At 43.8% G+C, this 21,263-nt stretch overlaps 1 protein-coding gene across 1 annotated transcript in view; it reads left to right on the top strand.

The window, feature by feature from the left end:
• Positions 1-21,263, top strand: part of LOC140465534 (vasoactive intestinal polypeptide receptor-like) — a 137,401-nt gene that overhangs the window by 102,466 nt on the left and 13,672 nt on the right. Inside the window, exons 7-10 of the mRNA XM_072561073.1 lie at positions 2,608-2,758; positions 9,840-9,900; positions 11,477-11,543; positions 16,475-16,566. Coding sequence (XP_072417174.1) covers positions 2,608-2,758; positions 9,840-9,900; positions 11,477-11,543; positions 16,475-16,566 — 371 coding nt within the window. The remainder of the gene's footprint in view (positions 1-2,607; positions 2,759-9,839; positions 9,901-11,476; positions 11,544-16,474; positions 16,567-21,263) is intronic.

Here is a 21,263-nt window from a genome sequence, read left to right as displayed (position 1 = left end):
TTTGTATCATCTTAATGTAAATTACTTAAAATTAATCTGACGTAAAAATTGTCAACTGTCACAAACTACGAGAAGACACTGATTAGATTTTAACTCTGCAGTATGCTTCTTTTGCAAATCACAGGCTCCCGGATTGTCAGGTTGAGCTTCTTATCTAGTTAGGAGGCCTCTAGAAAAGCATACAGGACTGGGCTAGTCTAATCTATAATCCTGAGGGCTAGGGGGTTGGAAGGAGAAGTTGGGGAGATCATATGATCCTGAAGGCAAAGGAATAGGCTGTCTGATGAAGTGGAGGGGACTTTTTTTCCCAGGCGGGGGCAGGTAAGTTTGTGGGCATGAAGGAAGTTACATCCCCTGTAATGATGTTAAGTCAGGATATTGGTAATATCCCACCCTCTTTTAAATTACAAAGGGGCTTTACAGGGTGGGCACCAACAGGCACCAGAGGGAATCTGGCTGGGAATCGAGAACTTGAGGGCACAGTCTCAGGTTAAGAGGCTAATCATTTTGGTTTGAGATGAAGAGGAATTCCTTCACTTAAGAGCTGTGAATCTTTGGAATGCTCTGTCCCAGAGGGTTGTAAATACTCCAATATTCTCCTGTATTCAAGGCGAGAATAGACAGATAATTAGTGTCTAGAAATCATGCGATTTAGGGAGTGGATGGGAAAGGGGAACAGAGGCCACAAATCAGCCCTGATCATATTAAGTGGGGTGCAGCTTGATGAGCCATCAAGTGTACTATTTAGGGTGGCACTGTGGCTCAGTGGTTAGCACTGCTGCCTCACAGCACGAGGGACCAGAATTCTACTTTCGGTTGACTTTGTAGTGTTTGTATGTTCTCCCCATTTCTGCATGGGTTTCCACTTGGGTGGTCTGTTTTCCTCTCAAAGTCCAAAGATGTGCATTTAGATGGATCGGCCATGCTAAATTGCACGATAGTGTCCAGGGATGTACAGATTAAGTGGGTTGGTCATGGTTAATGTGGGGTTAATGTGGGGTCAATCCATCTAACCTGCACATCTTTGGACTGTGGGAGGAAACTGTGTCATCCTTGCTGACATGGGAGAATGTGCAAACCTTACACAGAGTGTCGCCTGAAGATGGAATCAAACTACAGGTGGAGGGACTGGCTTAATGGACATGAAATATGAATAAATAAAGACAAATAAAATAAGTGATTCCATATCTGAGGCAACACCTGGGTTCCTGGCATTGTGAGGCAGCAGTGCTAACCACTGAGCTACTGTATCATGCGGAATGATGCAAGTCCCTCTAAACAGTATCTACAGGTGGAGGGACTGGCTTAATGGACATGAAATATGAATAAATAAAGACAGATAAAATAAATGATTCCATATCTGAGGCAAAACCTCAGGAGACTCCATTTCTCAGTGAAGATGACAGCTACCACCTACAGCTTCCTGATACAAACCTGTATCAGGTAGACAGGCATTGCCAACAGCCAATAAGGTGTCTGCCCTGGGATGGCCACACTCTTCTCTTGGGAAGCAGTCACTTTGCACCTGAACAATGTCCTCTGCCTACAAAGGGACCCTAAGTGTCCACCACTGTCATTTGCTTACCCTTTTCATTATGTATGTTTTTCAAATATTTTCAGGCTCTCATTAATGTTAGCTGCTAAATTATTTTAATATTCCTTTTTGCCGTGGTAGTCCCTTCCACAGAACACAGCACTGTATGTTGTGAGATCAACATCTTGTACAATAGGTGTCTATGTATTGGTGTTAGCTATAAGAGTTCAGTGTTCAGGGGAGGGCATGTGGTCTTGTTTTAAAGCACCGTTTGTGGCTGGGTGAGTAGGCCAGTGTATTGGGCACACATCTGCTGCAAGTCCAAGTCTGTTACAGCTCCATATGAAACATGACTAGTAGAGTCTCCTCTGGGAGGGAATTAATCTATGCTTCCACTTCACTCAACAACCATCACCAGTAAATTATCAAATGTAAATGTGGACTGTGGTCCAAAACTGGGGGCCGAGAACTACTATCGCTCAGTACTTAGTTCAAACCATCCTGTACTAATAGAGATCCCACATAATGTCAGCATGGGGAAGATTACGCATCTTGTGCTGTTGCAGTGTAACTAATAAGTATTAAATCTCAGAGCCAAAGAAACCATATCCCATAAATAACCTGAGCTGACACCTCATTCATAGGGTGAAGTGCAATAGGTGGTCAAAGTTAGAAAAGCTGATCCCTTAAAGAGTCAGTTAAGTTTTGTATTTAAGAATCCCCAAGGAGGGCTCTTGTAGCAGAATGGTAGTGTCCCTACCTCTGGGCTGTAAAAACACAGATTCTACTCCATAGATGAAGAATAATGTCTCTGAACAACTTGGTTGGATAATATCTAAGAATTCCCCAGGGCTTGAGGGCAGAGAAATAATCCAGAGGGGAAAGATGGAAACGAATGTTTCAGTTGATTTACAATAAAACCGCTGTGAATTGCAAAGTTCTTTGCTTCTATTTCAACATATATACTATTAACTATGAGGAGTGATTTACAGAATACTGTATGCAGGGGTGAGTTTGTGGATAAGGGGTCAGGATTGAGGAGTGAGAAAAATGTCTGTTTCTATTCTCCCCAGCCATCGTGCAAAGCTGCAATTGTCTTCTTCCAGTTCAGTATCACAGCAAACTTCTTCTGGCTGTTGGCAGAAGGCACGTACCTATACACACTCATCGTGGTCTTCTTCAATGAAAGGGAGTATTTCTGGTGGTACATCGTGATGGCCTGGGGTAAGGCATTTTCTTTTTATTCATGGAATTATGTAAATATAGAAAAAAGCCAATCAGGCCCAATCTACCTCTGTGGCTTTTTGCAAGAGCTACCTGCTTTATTGTTTGCATGGGTTCAGCCAACTTTATTTTCCCTGGTAATATATCTTGATTCAAATTGCTTTCCTTTAAAACTCTTCATTTATAGAATTGTAGATCCACATGTTCTCTTAGTCTGGTAAAACTTCTGCTTCCTTCCAGATGTCTAGATAATCATGCAACACCAAGACTGCCATGCCATCATTACAAAATGCTGATGTCTCATTACACTCAGTATTCATATGGCCTCACTTCCCTGACTCACTCCCCATTTTTCCTTTACAACTATTCATCCATTCCTCTTTTAAAAGTTACGATTGCTTCTTCTTCTATTTCCTTTAAGGTGACACATTTCAGATCACAAAAAATCCACTGAATTAAAAATAAGTTCTCCTTATCTTGCCAGGTTTTTTTTGCCAATTATTATGAATCCTTGTCCTTCTGTTATTGGCTCTCAATTCAGGAAAAATATTTTCTTCCACCTTCCTCTAACCAAATGTTTCAAAATTCTAAACACCTCTGTCAGCTCCCCACTCAACCCTTTCTGCTCACAAAAGAACAATCCCAAGTTTGCTAATTTCTTCACATAACTGAACACCTTTATCCCTGAAACTATAACGGTAAATCTCCATTGTATCAGTTCCAAAGACTTAACATCCTTCATATAGTGCGGTGCCCAGAGTTGAGAATAAAATGTAGAAAGTTGAGGAGCATTTTCATTTGCCTTATTTCCTGTAGTGGCAGACCATGGTTGGAGGGAGCACAATATGGCCTAAATATGGCTGCAATAATAGAATTGGCTCGCCTAATCCAGCATTAAAGTGAGGTCAAAATTTAGCACAGTGGTAGCTTTGAGAAGGAGGTAACTGAAGGTAACAGGGTAAGTTTTAAACAGATGGTCTTAAAAATTAAACATGGTGTTCTGTAGAACCAACTGCTGAAGATGTCTGTAAGACCCAGTCGAATGAATGTCTAGGAACAGACAGCCTGAAGTTTGTAAGAAGCAGTTAAAAGAAAAGTATAATCCTACAGTAACAGAAACAAATGAGAAGGATGAGATTATAAGGTAAAAACAATGACTGCAGATGCTGAAAACCAAATTCTGGATTAGTGGTGCTGGAAGAGCACAGCAGTTCAGGCAGCATCCAACAAGCAGCGAAATCGACGTTTCGGGCAAAAGCCCTTCATCAGGAATAAAGGCAGTGAGTCTGAAGCATGGAGAGATAAGCTAGAGGAGGGTGGGGGTGGGGAGAGAGTAGCATGGAGTACAATGGGTGAGTGGGGGAGGAGATGAGGGTGATAGGTCAAGGAGGAGAGGGTGGAGTGGATAGGTGTCTTGTTTTTGGAGACAGTGTACAGTCATGGCAGCGCAGGGGGTGGAATGTTCCTCCTGCAGGATGTTTGGGGTAGGGGTGACCACCGATACTCCTGCCGACTTCGTGTGCAGGAAATGCAGTCAGATCCTGATCCTCACCGAACGAGTTAGGGAACTGGAACTGGAGCTGGATGAGCTGAGGATTATTCGAGAGGCTGAGAGGGTGATCGATAGAAGCTACAGGGACATAGTTACGCCAGAGAACAGAGGTAGCTGGGTAACAGTTAGAGGTGGGAAGGGGAAGAAACAGGCAGTGCAGGGTTCCCCTGTGGTCGTTCCCCTAAAAAATAAGTATGCAGCTTTGGAAACTGTTGGGGGGGACAGCCTTGCAGGTGTAAGCTGCAGTGAAGGGGTCTGTGGCTCTGAGATTCAGAAGGGAAAGGGGGAGAAGAGGAGAGCGCTAGTTATAGGGGACTCTCTAGTTAGAGGGACGGACAGGCGGTTCTGTGGACATGGGCGAGACTCTCGGATGGTTTGTTGCCTCCCGGGTGCTAGGGTCCGAGACGTCTCGGACCGTGTCTTCAGAATCCTTAAGGGGGAGGGTATGCAGCCAGAAGTCGTGGTACACATTGGCACCAACGACATAGGTAGGAAGAGGGGTGGGGAGGTCATTCAAGAGCTCAAGGAGTTAGGCTGGAAGCTAAAAGCTAGGACAGACAGAGTCGTCATCTCTGGGGTGTTGCCGGTGCCACGTGACAGAGAGGCAAAGAATAGGGAGAGAGTGCAGTTGAACACGTGGCTGCAAGGATGGTGTAGGAGGGAGGGCTTCAGATATTTGGACAATTGGACTGCATTCTGGGGAAGGTGGGACCTGTATAAACAGGACGGGTTGCACCTGAACCAGAAGGGCACCAATATCCTGGGGGGTAGGTTTGCTAGCACTCTTCGGGGGGGTTTAAACTAATTTGGCAGGGGGATGGGATCCGGACTTGTAGTCCAGCAAGTAAGCTAGCTGTGTGTCAGGATGTCCAAGACTGTAGGGAGGCTGTGGAGAAGGTAGCACTGACAGGGACTACTTGCTTACACAGAGATGGGCTCAAGTGCGTATACTTCAATGCAAGGAGTATCAGAAATAAGGTGGGTGAACTTAAGGCGTGGATCGGTACCTGGGACTACGATGTTGTGGCCATCACGGAAACATGGATAGATGAGGGACAGGAATGGCTGTTGGAGGTTCCTGGTTACAGATGTTTCAGTAAGATTAGGGAGGGTGGTAAAAAAGGAGGGGGGGTGGCATTGCTAATTAGAAATGGTATAACGGCTGCAGAAAGGAAGTTTGAGGGGGATCTGCCTCTGGAGGTAGTATGGGCTGAAGTCAGAAATAGGAAAGGTGCAGTCACCTTGTTGGGTGTTTATTATAGGCCCCCCAATAGCAGCAGAGATGTGGAGAAACAGATTGGGACACAGATTTTGGAAAGGTGCAGAAGCCACAGGGTCGTAGTCATGGGCGACTTCAACTTCCCAAATATTGATTGGAAGCTCTTTAGATCAAGTAGATTGGATGGGGCGGTGTTTGTGCAGTGTGTCCAGGAAGCTTTTCTAACGCAGTATGTAGATTGTCCAACCAGAGGGGAGGCCATATTGGATTTGGTACTCGGTAACGAACCGGGACAAGTGGTGGGCTTGTTAGTGGGTGAACATTTTGGTGATGGCGACCACAATTCTGTGACTTTCACCTTGGTTATGGAGAGAGATAGGTGCGCACAACAAGGAAGTTTTTACAATTGGGGGAAGGGAAATTACGATGCTGTAAGACAGGATTTGAGGAGCATACGTTGGGAGCATAGGTGGTGGGGTCTTTTTGGAGGTGGCGGAAATGTTGGTGGATGATTTGGTTGATGCGAAGGTTTGTAGGGTGGAAGGTGAGCACCAGGAGCGTTCTGTCCTTGTTACGGTTGGAGGGGTGGGGTCTGAGGGCGGAGGTGCGGGATGTGGACGAGATGCGTTGGAGGGCATCTTTAACCACGTGGGAAGGGAAATTGCGGTCTCTAAAGAAGGAGGCCATTTGGTGTGTCCTATGGTGGAACTGGTCCTCCTGGGAGCAGATACGGCAGAGGCGGAGAAATTGGGAATACGGCTTGGCATTTTTGCAAGAGATAGTGGGCAGCACGGTGGCACAGTGGTTAGCACTGCTGCCTCACAGCGCCGGAGACCCGGGTTCAATTCCCACCTCGGGCGACTGACTGTGTGGAGTTTGCACGTTCTCCCCGTGTCTGCGTGGGTTTCCTCCGGGTGCTCCGGTTTCCTCCCACAGTCCAAAGATGTGCTGGTCAGGTGAATTGGCCATGCTAAATTTTCCGTAGTGTTAGGTAAGGGGTAGATGTAGATGTAGGGGTATGGGTGGGTTACACTTTGGCGGGGCGGTGTGGACTTGTTGGGCCGAAGGGCCTGTTTCCACACTGCAAGTAATCTAATCTAATCTAAAAAGATAGGGTGGGAAGAGGTGTAATCCAGGTAGGAACCCCACACTGCCCGGTTCTACCTCCTTCCCAAGATCCACAAGCCTGACCACCCTGGCCGACCCATTGTCTCAGCATGCTCCTGCCCCACTGAACTCATCTCTACCTACCTTGACACTGTCCTATCCCCTCTAGTCCAGGAACTCCCCACATACGTTCGAGACACCACCCACGCCCTCCACCTCCTCCAAGACTTCCGTTTCCCCGGCCCCCAACGCCTTATCTTCACCATGGATATCCAATCCCTCTACACCTCCATTCGCCATGACCAGGGCCTCCAAGCCCTCCATTTTTTCCTCTCCAGACGTCCCCAACAGTACCCTTCCACTGATACTCTCATTCGTTTGGCCGAACTGGTCCTCACCCTTAACAATTTCTCCTTTGAATCTTCCCACTTCCTCCAGACCAAAGGCGTAGCCATGGGCACACGTATGGGCCCCAGCTATGCCTGTCTCTTTGTTGGCTATGTAGAACAGTTGATCTTCCGTAATTACACCGGCACCACTCACCACCTCTTCCTCCGCTACATTGATGACTGCATTGGCGCCACCTCGTGCTCCCGCGAGGAGGTTGAGCAATTCATCAACTTCACCAACACATTCCACCCTGACCTTAAATTTACCTGGACTATCTCTGTCACCTCGCTCCCCTTCCTGGACCTCTCCATCTCCATTAGTGACGACCGACTTGACACTGACATTTTTTACAAACCCACTGACTCCCATAGCTACCTGGATTACACCTCTTCCCACCCTATCTCTTGCAAAAATGCCATCCCGTATTCCCAATTTCTCCGCCTCCGCCGTATCTGCTCCCAGGAGGACCAGTTCCACCATAGGACACACCAAATGGCCTCCTTCTTTAGAGACCGCAATTTCCCTTCCCACGTGGTTAAAGATGCCCTCCAACGCATCTCGTCCACATCCCGCACCTCCGCCCTCAGACCCCACCCCTCCAACCGTAACAAGGACAGAACGCCCTTGGTGCTCACCTTCCACCCTACAAACCTTCACATCAACCAAATCATCCACCGACATTTCCGCCACCTCCAAAAAGACCCCACCACCAGGGATATATTTCCCTCCCCACCCCTTTCCGCCTTCCGCAAAGACCGTTCCCTCCGTGACTACCTGGTCAGGTCCACACCCCCCTACGACCCACCTTCCCATTCTGGCACTTTCCCCTGCCACCGCAGGAACTGTAAAACCTGTGCCCACACCTCCTCCCTCACCTCTATCCAAGGCCCTAAAGGAGCCTTCCACATCCACCAAAGTTTCACCTGCACATCCACCAATATCATTTATTGTATCCATTGCTCCTGATGTGGTCTCCTCTACATTGGGGAGACTGGACGCCTCCTAGCAGAGCACTTTAGGGAACATCTCCGAGACACCCGCACCAATCAACCAAACCGCCCCGTGGCCCAACATTTCAACTCCCCCTCCCACTCTGTCGAGGACATGGAGGTCGTGGGCCTCCTTCACCGCCGCTCCCTCACCACCAGACGCCTGGAGGAAGAATGCCTCATCTTCCGCCTCGGAACACTTCAACCCCAGGGCATCAATGTGGACTTCAACAGCTTCCTCATTTCCCCTTCCCCCACCTCATCCTAGTTTCAAACTTCCAGCTCAGTTACTGTCTCCTTGACTTGTCCGACCTGCCTATCTTCTTTTCCACCTATCCACTCCACCCTCTCCTCCTTGACCTATCACTCTCATCTCCTCCCCCACTCACCCATTGTACTCTATGCTACTCTCTCCCCACCCCCACCCTCCTCTAGCTTATCTCTCCATGCTTCAGGCTCACTGCCTTTATTCCTGATGAAGGGCTTTTGCCCGAAACATCGATTTCGCTGCTCATTGGATGCTGCCTGAACTGCTGTGCTCTTCCAGCACCACTAATCCAGCCAAGGATGAGATTATGTCTTGTAAAAACCTTGGAGAATAGACAGGTTCATTGATGCATGAAAGTGATTGAGTTTTAGTTATCACATTAGTTAAAAGACTTGCTGTAGAAATATTTAGAGTTGGGTCAGTAAATCTAATCTTAGACAGTATGTGATTAGAATGAGTTAGAGTGCAACTGCAAGATAGAGTAGCAATGTTTACCTGACCTTCCAAGGGCATGTGGGACAGAAGCTGCTCACAACTCAATGGCTAAAAAATACAACATCAGGTCTAATTATTTAACTTTACGGGAATGAATCCAACACATTTTGTAACAGTTAGTAAAAATTAATATCCTTGTGTATGTCCAGTAATGAGGTTAGTAAACAATATTATAGAACTTAAAAGGTCTTTAAGTGATAGGTACAGGAAGAAAGAAACTGCTCCCAACTTGTTTGCTAAAAAATTCTAACAGTAGTTGTAACCATACAAATTGATGTTTAACTAACTTTATATCAGAATTAATGTTCCAAATCTTATAGAAATTAGTAAGAATTAACATTGTTTTGTGTCTCCTGTTATTAGAACAGTAGGAAAGTATGTAATAGAATTTGATAGTTATATCAATGAATAGAACGAATGACAGAATTCGAGCGGTCCTTGGAAATAGGTAAATCTGGGAAATGAAAGACAGTATAACCATTAACTTTGTAATGTAGATTAGTGGGATACAATGTAGGATCCCAAGGCCTAATGATAAACATCATGAGACCATGGGGAATTTAGAGCTGTCCATAGGGGTGTTCATCATTGATCAGATGTATCATAGGATTGGAAGTATGGATTAAGGAGATAAGAGCAATGACAAAGTTGCATGCAATTATTGTAATACAAATGTGTAAAAAAATGCTATATCCCACTAGGAAAATCAGAGTGTCATTGACTGCTCCTCTGATTTGAACTATAATTAAAGAGGGTGATTATGGCCTTAGGTGCAAGTCAGATGTGGAGCAGTCTCTGGCCTCTCCCATGTGTGTTAAAGAGCTCTAATAAAGATTGAATGTACTGCTAAACACAGAACTCAAGACTCTTCTTTGACATCTCTCCCCAACATTTCTTTAATCCTATTATCACTTCGTGTAACCTGATTTTCCTTAGTCACTTCCACTGTGAAGGAATAGATTCATTTGGAAAATAGTAGACTTGCCAACCAATTGCAACAGTAATATTCACAATGGGCAAATTCACAGTGATGCAAATGATAACTATTTCTGTTTCACTAGGTGCTCCACTGCTGATCACTATCAGTTGGACACTTGCCATGCTACATTATGACAATATCGGGTAAGAGAGAACGTGCCTGTCTATGAATTAGAGCAATGTGGGAGGTATCTGTTTCCATTTGACTCTTAGTGGTTCCAGTTCCAGATATCAGTTTCCCTCCAACATCCAGTCCAGAGGTGATTCTCCTTGTGTGAGTTTGGATGGTGAATGTTGTCTGTTATCGGATATTAAGCCATTGAGGTTTTCAAAGCTGATATCGATCCTGACTGCACCCCTGCCCAAAAGTAAACCCAGCTCTGTACACAAGGCCTTTTTAGTTCAGAGGTTTGCTCCTGATATCAACTCAAGATTCAGAAATTGTAGTTTGCACACAGCATCTTTACTAGACTCTCAAAAATCAATTTACACTAAATAAGACTGACACTCACATGTATGTAAGGTTGCCTGCGCTTGTCTGAGAATCAGGACAGAGGGAGTGAGCAGTTCTTTCTGCTCTCCAAGTAATTGATCGAATTGCTTCAACCTAAGCTTACTATTGGCATGGTGTCTCAGCGCTTAGCACTGCTACTACACAGCGCTAGGGACCCAGGTTTGACTCTAGCTTTAGGTGACTGTCTCTGTGGAGTTTGAATATTCTCCCAATGTCTGCATGGGTTTCCTCCAGGTGTTCCGGTTTCCTCCATAGTCCAAAGAGTACAGGTTACGGTAGATTAGCCATGGGAAATAGTTAATTGTGTCCAGTGATGTGTAGGATAGGTGGATCAGCCATGGTAGATGCAGGTTTTAGGTGGAATGCTGTTTGGATGATTAGGGGCACACTTGAATGATTGAGTATGATTTCCTCGAGGTACAATTCCTTAAACCTCTGCATGCAACCAGCAGGCTAGGCTGAACCTGCCTAATCAAGGCCCACCGCTTGGCACGTTTTCTGTTGGCAGCCTCATTCTGTTGTTTGATCATTTTACAAACCATTCCCCCAGCCTTCACACAATTAATGAAACAATAATCATATCACTGTCAACTTATCAGTTTCTAAGCAATCAGCCCATGTGAAGCATTTATTATAACTTTAACAATAGTTTTAATCTTATCAATTCAGTAATTAATCTGATCTAAAGCACTCTCTTGCAAGTTTCTGTTCGTTCGGTTACTTTAACATTCGCAGTTACATTATGTTAATCATATTACAGGCTTGGAACCAAGATAGGAATTAAAGACTACTTAACTTTGATTTCAGAAAACAAACCTCACATTACAGATTCAGCCCATTCCACTCCATGTTATTCTATTATTTCTTTTTTATGTACAATAAGTCATCAGGCACCATACCATTCATGTAGGTAGTGAGAAAACGTGTTGCTTACAGCATAGTGGTAATGTCCCGGTCTCTAGACCAGAAGGTAAAGATTCAAATGTCAGAGGTGTGTTTTGACCACCCACACACCAGTGATACTCTATCTCAGGATCAGGAACCCTGGTTAATTGTTCCCACCCTCTAAATTACCTTGGTCATTGTCGCATGCATAGCACACTGACCATTTTGTTGAAAGTAGTTCATGTAGCTATTCTGGGAGTTACACTAGATTATTTTCATATTACAAAAGTCAAAAATAAAGTTTTTTCACATTTCCTTCAGGTGCTGGGATTCAATTGACTCTCCATATTTTTGGATTATTAAGGCTCCGGTCTCTCTGACAATTTTGGTGAGTATTTCTCCATATACTTGTGTCGGCATTGACATTGACATTTTCAGTCAGGATTGTATGACAGTTTTCATAGTATTTTCTCTGTTGCTCATGTCACTGGTCTCCATAAGGATCTCACATTAGTCCTGTCTCAGAGGGAGAGCAAGAACTCCTCATGTCTGCATGCCAGGTCAGTCTGCGATTAGTGGCTGGGAGATGCATGGACAAAGGATCATTTCTGTCTGATTTTCCTCCTGTTGTCTCAACTTATTCCCAAGAGATTGGAAAGAAAGATATATTTCTACAGAGCTTTTTTATGTCTCTCAATGTCCCAACAAGCAAGGAAGTAATTTTGAAGTTTAAAAGTAAAGTTGTCTCTCATTAGAGAGACACTCTCTCTAATGGTCATGGTCATGGGATACTCTCTCATTAGAGAGAGAGAAAGCGAGAGAGAGAGAGATGATTGGTGGTTTACCTGATGGTAACCTCAGCCAATGCAGGGTATTGATTCCGTGCTGGTGGCATCACTCTGCATTGCAAACCAGCTGTCCAGCCAACTGAGTTAACCAACCCCTATTTTTGAAGTGGGGTCACTATTTTAGTGGAGAAAATGTGTCATGCACCTTTCACACAGCAAGCTCCAATAAACAACAAAATGGTAAGGACAAGATGAGTGGTTTTACATGTATTAATTGATAGGTAAATGTTGGCTAAAACAACCGTCCATATTCAACTCCAAAATTACTCCATGATTCCTCTTTTTATGATCACCTGAGGGAGTATAATGTCTCCTTTGAGAAGCCTCCAGCAGTGTAACTGTCCCTTAGTACTACATTGCATTACCAGCCTGGAGCTTGCCTTATTTCCCTGGATTTGTACTTAAGCCCACACCCTTTGGGCTGTTACAAATAGGAGATCAGCAGATGACAGGTAAACATTTGAAATGGCGCTATCACAGCTTAGATAATGCATTAAAAGTGTGAGGTTAGAATCTGTCTGTATCCCAATCTTGAGTCAGATTGGTTCTATTTCCAAAATGGAATTTTCAAAATATTACATGGATTGACTGCCTGCAGATTGTGCATTTAGAATTAAATTAGAATGTATCTGCAAATATAATTCTGCAAATATAAATTTACCCCATAGACATATATCTGTTTGTGCAGGCGTGTTTGTGCGTGTATACACGCGTATGCATGTGTGGGAGAGAGAGTGTAGTGGGGTGACCTAGAATGTGACATGAACCCAGAGTCCTGGTTGAGGCCATCCTCATGGGTACCAAACTTGGCTATCAACCTCTGCTAGGCCACTTTGTGTTGTTGCCTATTCCAAAGTCTGCCTTAGAGGATGGTCACCTGAAGATCTGAGGCCGAATGTCCCTGACCACTGAAGTGTTCCCCGACTGGAAGGGAACACCCCTGTCTGGTGATTGTTGCATGGTATCCATTCATCCATTGTCGTAGCATCTGCTTGGTCTCACCAAGCCTTGGGGCGTCCTTGCCTGTAGTGTATGAGATAGACAACATTGGCCGAGTCACGTGAGTATCTGCTGCATACATGATGAGTGGTGTCTCCACATGTAATGATGGTATCCGAGTTGACACTCTGACATATCTTGCAGTGGCTGCCATGTACGGTGTTGTGGTCAATGTCGTCCTGAAAGCTGGGCAGTTTGCTGCAAACAATGGTCTGTTTAAGGTTTGGCGAGAAGTAGAGATCTAGGAAAGGTCTTGGCAAGGTACTTATCATCATCGATAATAAGAAAATGGCGTAGTTCTTTGGCTCCCAAGAAGTACTGAACAACGAAGGGTACCCTATCGGTTGCAATCCGTGACTATATCCTACAGAGGTCATGGTTTTTCCTGTGCATGTTGGAACTGGCAATCAATGAGTTGAGGATTGTACCCTGTTCTTATTGGACATCCTTGAGCACCTTAAGGCGTCTGTCGCATTCCTCCTTATGTGAACAGATCCTGTGTATGCATAGGGCTTGTCTGTAGGGGATGGCTGTTTTTAACATGTTTAGGGTGGAAGCTAGAAAAGTGTAGCATTGTGAGGTTATCTGTGGGTTTGCAGTACAGTCCTCACTGAGGTGTACATTCTTGATGGAGATACATGTGCCCAAAAATGAGACAGATACTAAACAGTAGTCCATGTTAAATCTGATGGTGATATGAAACTCGTTGATATCACTGTGTAGTTGTTTCAGTGACTCCTCACCATAGGTCCAGAGGAAGAAAATGTCAGTACATCAGGTGTATGGTGTTGGTTGGAGGTCCTGTGCAGCAAAGAAGTCTTTGTTCGAATTTGTGCATGAAAATGTTAACATATTGTGGTTGTTCCGTGTGTCTAGACGAAGAACTGGATGTCAAAGGTGAAAACGTCGTGGTTGAGGATGAAGTAGATGAGTTGTAGAATTGTCCTTAGAGATTGGCAGTTGTTGGTGTTGAGTACTGAGGCCGTTGCTGCGATGCTGTCATTGTGGGGGATGCTGAAATGTTGATTGTGATGAGGAATGTTACCAAGTCAACTAGTCCATAGGCGCTGAGTTTCTGTAAGAGATCTGTGGTGTCGTGACAGAAGCTGGGGGTCCCCTGTACAATGGGTTTCAAGATGCTTTTGACATAGCCAGAGAGTTTCTCACACAGGGTCCCCTTGCCTGATACAATGTGACGTCCAGGTGTGTTGGCTTCATTTATCATCAGAAGGCAGTAGAAGTCCCCTTCACGAGAAGTATATGGGATGAGAGCACGTAGGGAACTCTGAAGGACTGGATCAAAAGACTCGATCAATGTGTTTAGTTCTTTGGTCGGATTGGCTGGTAGTTTCCTGCAGTGTTCTTCGTTGTTTAGTTGTCGGTATACTTCCTTGCAGTAGTCCGTTCTATTCTGAATGACAGTCACTCCTCTTTTACCTGCTGGTTTGATGACAATGTTGCAATTGGTTTTGAGAGTATGGATGGTGTTGCGTTGTGATCGGGTAATGTTTTGCTCTACCTTATGGATGTTGCTAATGAAGCCCAGGACAGCAGCCCTCCGGAGGTGTCCAAATGACTCCTTCTTTGGCCACTTCTCTACAGATCTCTCTGATGACTGTTCTGGTCACCTTTTTTTTGTAAAACCTGAAGTTATCTCGAGAATGTCACTTAAAAGAACTTCTAGGATTTACATATTACTGAACCGAAACCTACAACTCATTCTAAAAGATGAAAGACTTAACAACAATCTAAGTTTGTTCAATATATCATTTCAGTTGCATGTCACTGTAATCTTTTGCTATAAATTCTGTGTCTTATGGTCTTGCTCTACAGCTAACTGATAAAGGAACAGCTAGGGCTTCCAAATAAACATGTTGGACTATAACCTGGTGTTGTGTGATCTTTAACTTTGTCCCATAGCTGTAGTTGTATTCTAACCATCATAATGTACACTGGCTTGTTCTGCACATCACAAAAATAATGCTTTGGAGAAGATGCTTCGGAGAATGTGCAAAGGCAATCTATATTTATGATCCTAGAACAGAAGTTACACCATACAGGAAAGGTCAGGAAAGGCTGGGACTGCTTTCTCCACAAAAAAAGCTAAAAAATGACCCATTATAGTTCTGGAGGAGATGTAGAGAGTAGTTAGGCAGAACAGAACAAAGGAAATATGAGAGTCACTGAAAGATTCAGTGGGCTCTCAGGAGGAATCCCTTTATTCAGTGAGTAGCTAGAATGGCAAATGGAGTGGTTGAGGTGAATAACACAGACACATTTTGGGGAAGCTAAAGAAGTAGAAAAAGAGAATGGATTAAATTAATACTATAATATTTCAAGAAGGACCAAAAGACCAAAGAGTTTAGAGTCATAAGGATGTACAGCACAGAAATAGACCCTTCAGTCTAACTCATCTATACCAACCAGATATCCTAAATTAATCTCGTCCCATTTGCCAGCACTTGGCCCATATCCCTCTAAACCCTTCCTATTCATAACAACAACAGGAGGTGTTCATTTTATATGCAGCTTAAATTGATTCCCTCCAAAATGGCCAACAACATCATCATGATGTCATGTGATCAGACTCTTAAAGTGACGGAGAAAAAGTGAGGACTGCAGATCCTCGAGGTCAGAGTCAAAAAGTGTGGCTTTGGGAACATTCCTAATGAAGGGCTTATGCCCGAAACGTTGACTGTCCTGTTCCTCGGATGATGCCTGACCTGTTGTGCTTTTCCAGCATCACACCTTTAAAATCTTAAAGTGACAGTCCACCATATACAAAAAAATGCACAACATCCCTCTCCCTTTAAATTTTCCACTGATAACGAGAAAGTAGAATTTTGCTGCTGTTTGCAAAGACGTATCCTTGTCCAGGGCGGGAAAGTGAGGACTGCAGATGCTGGAGATCAGAGCTGAAAATGTGTCCTGAAGAAGGGCTCATGCCCAAAACGTCGATTCTCCTGCTCCTTGGATGCTGCCTGACCTGCTGCGCTTTTCCAGCAACACATTTTCAGCATCCTTGTCCAGGAGCATGGCTGAAACGGCCTTCACTGCCAGAGCCCAGGATAGAGGTTAAAATCACACTGTGAACTATTAGGGCAAAATCTTAATTTTTACAAAGTTTTAAAAAAATTTCTTCTTAAAGTGGGGGGGATCGCTTCTAAATTAAATGTTGTTAACATCTTCAGGAGCAGAATTGACTAAGGACAGTTATAACATGCCTGAATGCTAATATCATTCAATGTGACTTAACCACAAAGTATGCAAAGGTGGCTTTACACAACGGCCATCAAACCAGGCCCTTGCTTAACTTAAACGTGTCGAGGATCCTCTCCAAAACAAAAATTGAACACATTGTGAAACTAGAGTTAGTCTAACAATTTCCTTTATAGTTAAACACTGACAGTTGCTTTACGTCAGGCCAGAAATGCTGAACTCAATAAAACGGGGTCTTCTCTTTTTCATTCAGGTGAACTTCATCCTATTCATCTCTATCATCCAGATCCTTATCCAGAAAGTGTACTCATCGGACAACAGAGGAAGCGAGTACAGGCAATACCTGTGAGTACTGAGTGTCCCCTCAAGACGACACTGCAACACAAAACCAATTCTGATCTGGGCCTGGCTTGTGCTGCCTTCATTGACTTTCTGCTGTCTATTGTTTCTAAGACTGAATCCTTTCTTCCAGCTTCATAAACATATGAGGCTCACATTTTGAACATGTTGGTAATAGTGTACAATTAAGAGCAGGAGTAGGCCATTTGGCCCCTCAGGTCTGCTGTACCATTCAACAAGGTCATTCCTGATCTGGTTGTAACTTCAAATCCACATTCCTGCCAATTCCTGTCATATTGGTCACAATGGTCTAATAATCAGTTGTTTGCCAAAGATTAATTAACTGTGTGAGTCATAGTTCTAAAGTTTTACTGCGCAGAAAGAGGCCCCTCAATCCATCATGTCCACACGAGTCATCAAGCACTTATTCACTCTAATTTCATTTTGCTACACTTGGCCCATAACCCTATATGGCATTTCAAGTATCAGAAAGCAGACAGTGGGGGTAAAACCATCCTTCTCAGAATGGCAGCTGTGGTGTTCCACAATGCTCAGTATTGAGACCACAACTTTTCACTTTATACATTAACGATCTAGATGAAGGAACTGAGGGGATTCTAGCTAAATTTGCAAACGATACAAAGATAGATAGAGGAACAGGTAGCATTGATGAGGCAGGGGGCCTGCAGAAGGATTTGGACAGGTTAGGAGAGTGGGCAGAAAAGTGGCAGATGGAGTACAATGTGGGAAAGTGTGAGGTCATGCACTTTGGTCGGAAGAATAGAACCATGGACTGTTTTCTAAATAGAGAGAAAATTCAGAAGTCTGAATTGCAAAGGGACTTGGGAGTTCTAGTCCAGGATTCTCTCAAGGTCACTTGCAGGTTGAGTCAGTAGTTAGGAAGGCAAATGCAATGATGGCACTTATTTTGAGATAACTTGAATATAGAAGCAAGGATATACTTCTGACGCTCTATAAGGCCCTGATCAGACCACCTTTGGAATATTGTACAGTTTTAAGGCCCATACCTCAGGAAGCATGCTCAGAGGAGGTTCACAAGAATGGTCCCAGGAATGAAAAGTTTAACACATAAAGAATGTTTGAGGACTCTGGGTCTATACTTGATGGACTTGAGGGGGATCCAATGGAAACATACAGAACACTGAATTGCCTGGACAGAATAGATGTTGGGTCGATGTTTCCATTGGTAGGAGAAACTAGGATCCGAGGGCATAGCCTTAGATTAAGACCTTCTGGAACGGAGATAAGGGAAGAGTACCAGAGAGTGGTGAATCTATGGAATTTATTGCCACAGAAGGTTGTGGAGGCCAGGTCATTGAGTATATTTAAGACTGAGGTAGTTCTTGAGATTCAAATGGATCAAGGGTTACAGGGAGGAAGCAGGAGAATGGAATTGAGAATTGAGCCATGATTGAGTGGCAGGGCAGACTCGATGGGCTGAATGGCCTCATTTCTGCTCCTATATCTTATGGTCTCTTACAAACACTTCTTAAATGTTATGATGGTCACTGTCTCTACCAACTTATCAGGCAATGAGTTCCAGATACAACTACTATTGAGTGAAAAGAAATCCTTAAATTCCTTCTGAAGCTCCTGCCTTTTAGTTTAAATCCATGCCCCAGTTATTGATCCCTCTATTAAGGGGAAATATTTCTCCCTATCTACCTTATCCAGCTATGGTACTCCAGCTATGTCATGTACAGCTCTATCATAGCCTCCCTGCTCTTATAATCAATGCAACAACTGATAAAGGCAAGGATCTCAAATGCCTTCTTAACCACCTTATCCACCTGTCCTGCTGCCTTAAAGGATCCATGGGCATGCATGCAAAGGTCCCTCTGATCCTCTGTACTTCCTCATGTTACGACATGGAGTAAACCCCTCAGCTAATTTAAGCAAAATTAGCAAAATTTTCAGCAAAACAGAAAAGGTTCACCCAGTGCTGTAATCTTAAAATTTGAGAGGCAGTGTCCAGAGGTCACTATTTAAAGTAAAAATTAACAACTTTATTCCTTAAATCAAACAGAGAATATTCGAACCAACAACTATTTACAATTCCTTTCTCTTAAACTATCTTTTATCTCCCAATCTACAATACTGGTGCTATAAAATATGCCGATTAAGATTTACAAAAAAAAATCACTCTTCAAAACAAGTCATCTTTACTGAGTCTCCTTTGTAGATATTCCTCTGTAGATTCTCTCCAGGTTGGCCTCAATGTTCTGCTGTGCAAACTCCTTCCCCAGACAGGTACCTTTCAGAGAGCTCTTGAGCTAGCAGTCTCTATGGCAGTTCTCTCTCAACTGCTCAAAATGTCCAGTTTTATACCTCAAAACATCGGAACGTTTCATTGGTTTTAATATTATCAAAATACTAAATTCAAACTTGATTGGATTTTGTTATCTTGGGACATAATTTAAACTGATTGGTTGAATTTGTTTTTTTTGTCTCATGGTAACCCAGCTGCTATTCGCTGTGTCAACCAAATGTTACATTGTTACTTTGTTCAGAACATTTTGTGCTGCGTCAGGCAGGCCTTGCTAGCTTTTCAACTCTCTTAAAGGTACAGCACCTCAACACCTTCATAACACGAGGATCCTATGTTTCATTGTGTACGCCCTTGCCTTATTGTCCTTCCAAGATGCATCACTTCATCCTTTTCAGAACTAAATTCCATTTTCCACTGTTCAGCCCCTCTGACCAGTTCATTAATATCATCCTGTGGCCTGTATTTCCTTCTTACTATTCCCTACACCATTAATATGGTGTATATGGATTTCAGTAAGGCATTTGATAAGGTTCCCCACGTAAGCAATTGCACAAAATATGGAGGCATGGGATTGAGGGTGATTTAATGGTTTGGATCAGAAATTGGCTAGCTGAAAGAAGACAGAGGGTTGTGGTTGATGGGAAATGTTCATCCTGGAGTTCAGTTACGAGTGGTGTACCGCAAGGATCTGTTTTGGGGCCACAGCTGTTTGTCATTTTTCTAAAAGACCTGGATGAGGGTGTAAAAGGATGGGTTACCTAAATTACCTACAATGTGGAAACAGGCTCTTCGGCCCAACAAGTCCACATCGACCCTCCACAGAGAAACCCACCTCCCCTATATTTACCCCTGACTAAACCACCTAACACTATGGGCAATTTAGCATGGCCAATTCACCTAACCTGCACATCTTTGGACTGTGGGAAGAAACTGGAGCACCTGAAGGAAACCCACGCAGACACGGGGAGAATGTACAAACTCCACACAGACAGTTGCCCGAGGCAGGAATTGAATCCAGGTCCCTGGTGCTGTGAGACAGTAGTGCTAACCACGGATCCACCGTGTAAATTTGCGAATGACAGTAAGGTGGGTGGAGTTGTGGATAGTGCTGAAGGATGTTGCAGGTCACAGAGGAACATAAATAAGCTGCAGAGTTGGGCTGAGAGGTGGCAAACAGAGTTTAATGCAGAAAAGTATGACGTGATTCACTTTGGAAGGAGCAACAAGAATAAAGAGAACTGGGAAAATGGTAAGATTCTTGATAGTGTAGATGAGCAGAGAGATATTGGTGTCCATGTACATAGATCCCTGAAAGTTGCCACCCAGGTTGATAGGGTTGTTAAGAAGGCATACGGTGTGTTAGCATTTATTGGTAGAGGGATTGAGTTTTGGAGCTACGAGGTCATACTGCAGCTGTATGAAATTCTGGTACGGCTGCAGTTGCAGTATTGCATACAGTTCTGGTCACCACATTATAGGTAGGATGTGGAAGCCTTGGAAAAGGTTCAGAGGAGATTTACAAGGATGTTGCCTGGTATGGAGAGAAGGTCTCATGAGCAAAGGCTGAGGGACTTGAAACTGTTTACATTAGAGAGAGGAAGGTTGAGAGGTGACTTGATTGAGACATATAAGAGTATAAGAGGTTTAGATAGGGTGGACAGTGAGAACTTTTTTCCTCGGATGGTGATGGCTAGCACATGGGGACATAGATTTAAATTGAGGGGTAATAGATGTAGGACAGATGTCAGAGATAGTTTCTTTACTCAAAGAGTAGGAGAGGCGTGGAACGCCCTGCCTGCAACAATGGTAGATTCGCCAACTTTAAGGGCATTTAAATGGTCAGTGGATAAATATATGGATGAAAATTGAATAATGTAGGATAGATAGTCATCAGACTGGTTCCACAGGTCAGTGCAACATCGAGGGCTGAGGGGCTGTACTGTGCTGTGATATCTGTATTCTATGTTGTATGTTCTACTAAGTTTCATGTCAGCTGTGAATTTACTGTCCAAACCTCCAAAATTCATATCTAGATCATGGATGTGAGCTACAAACAGCAAGGGATCCACTGGGCACAGGCTTCCACTCACAAAAACACACTTCAACCACTACCCTCTGCCTCCGGTCACAAAGCAAATTTTGGATCAAATTTGCGAAATTGCCCAGGATTCTAAAGGCTGTTGTCTTCTTGGCCAGATTCCCATACAAGATCATGTCAAAAGGCTAACATATAGATTGTATCAACTGCGCCACCCTCATCTACACACATAGTCACCCACTCGAAAAATCAAATTTGTCAGACATGATCTCCCTCTCACAAAGCCATGCTGACAATTCTTAATTAATCCTCACCTCTCTAAATGAGATTAATTGTGTCTCTCAGAACTTTTTTCAAAAGTTTCTCCACCACAGA

Source organism: Chiloscyllium punctatum, chromosome 42 (assembly GCF_047496795.1).
Source record: "Chiloscyllium punctatum isolate Juve2018m chromosome 42, sChiPun1.3, whole genome shotgun sequence".
In the NCBI taxonomy this organism is placed as follows: Eukaryota; Metazoa; Chordata; class Chondrichthyes; order Orectolobiformes; family Hemiscylliidae; genus Chiloscyllium; species Chiloscyllium punctatum.
This window is presented reverse-complemented; position numbering and strand designations above follow the sequence as displayed.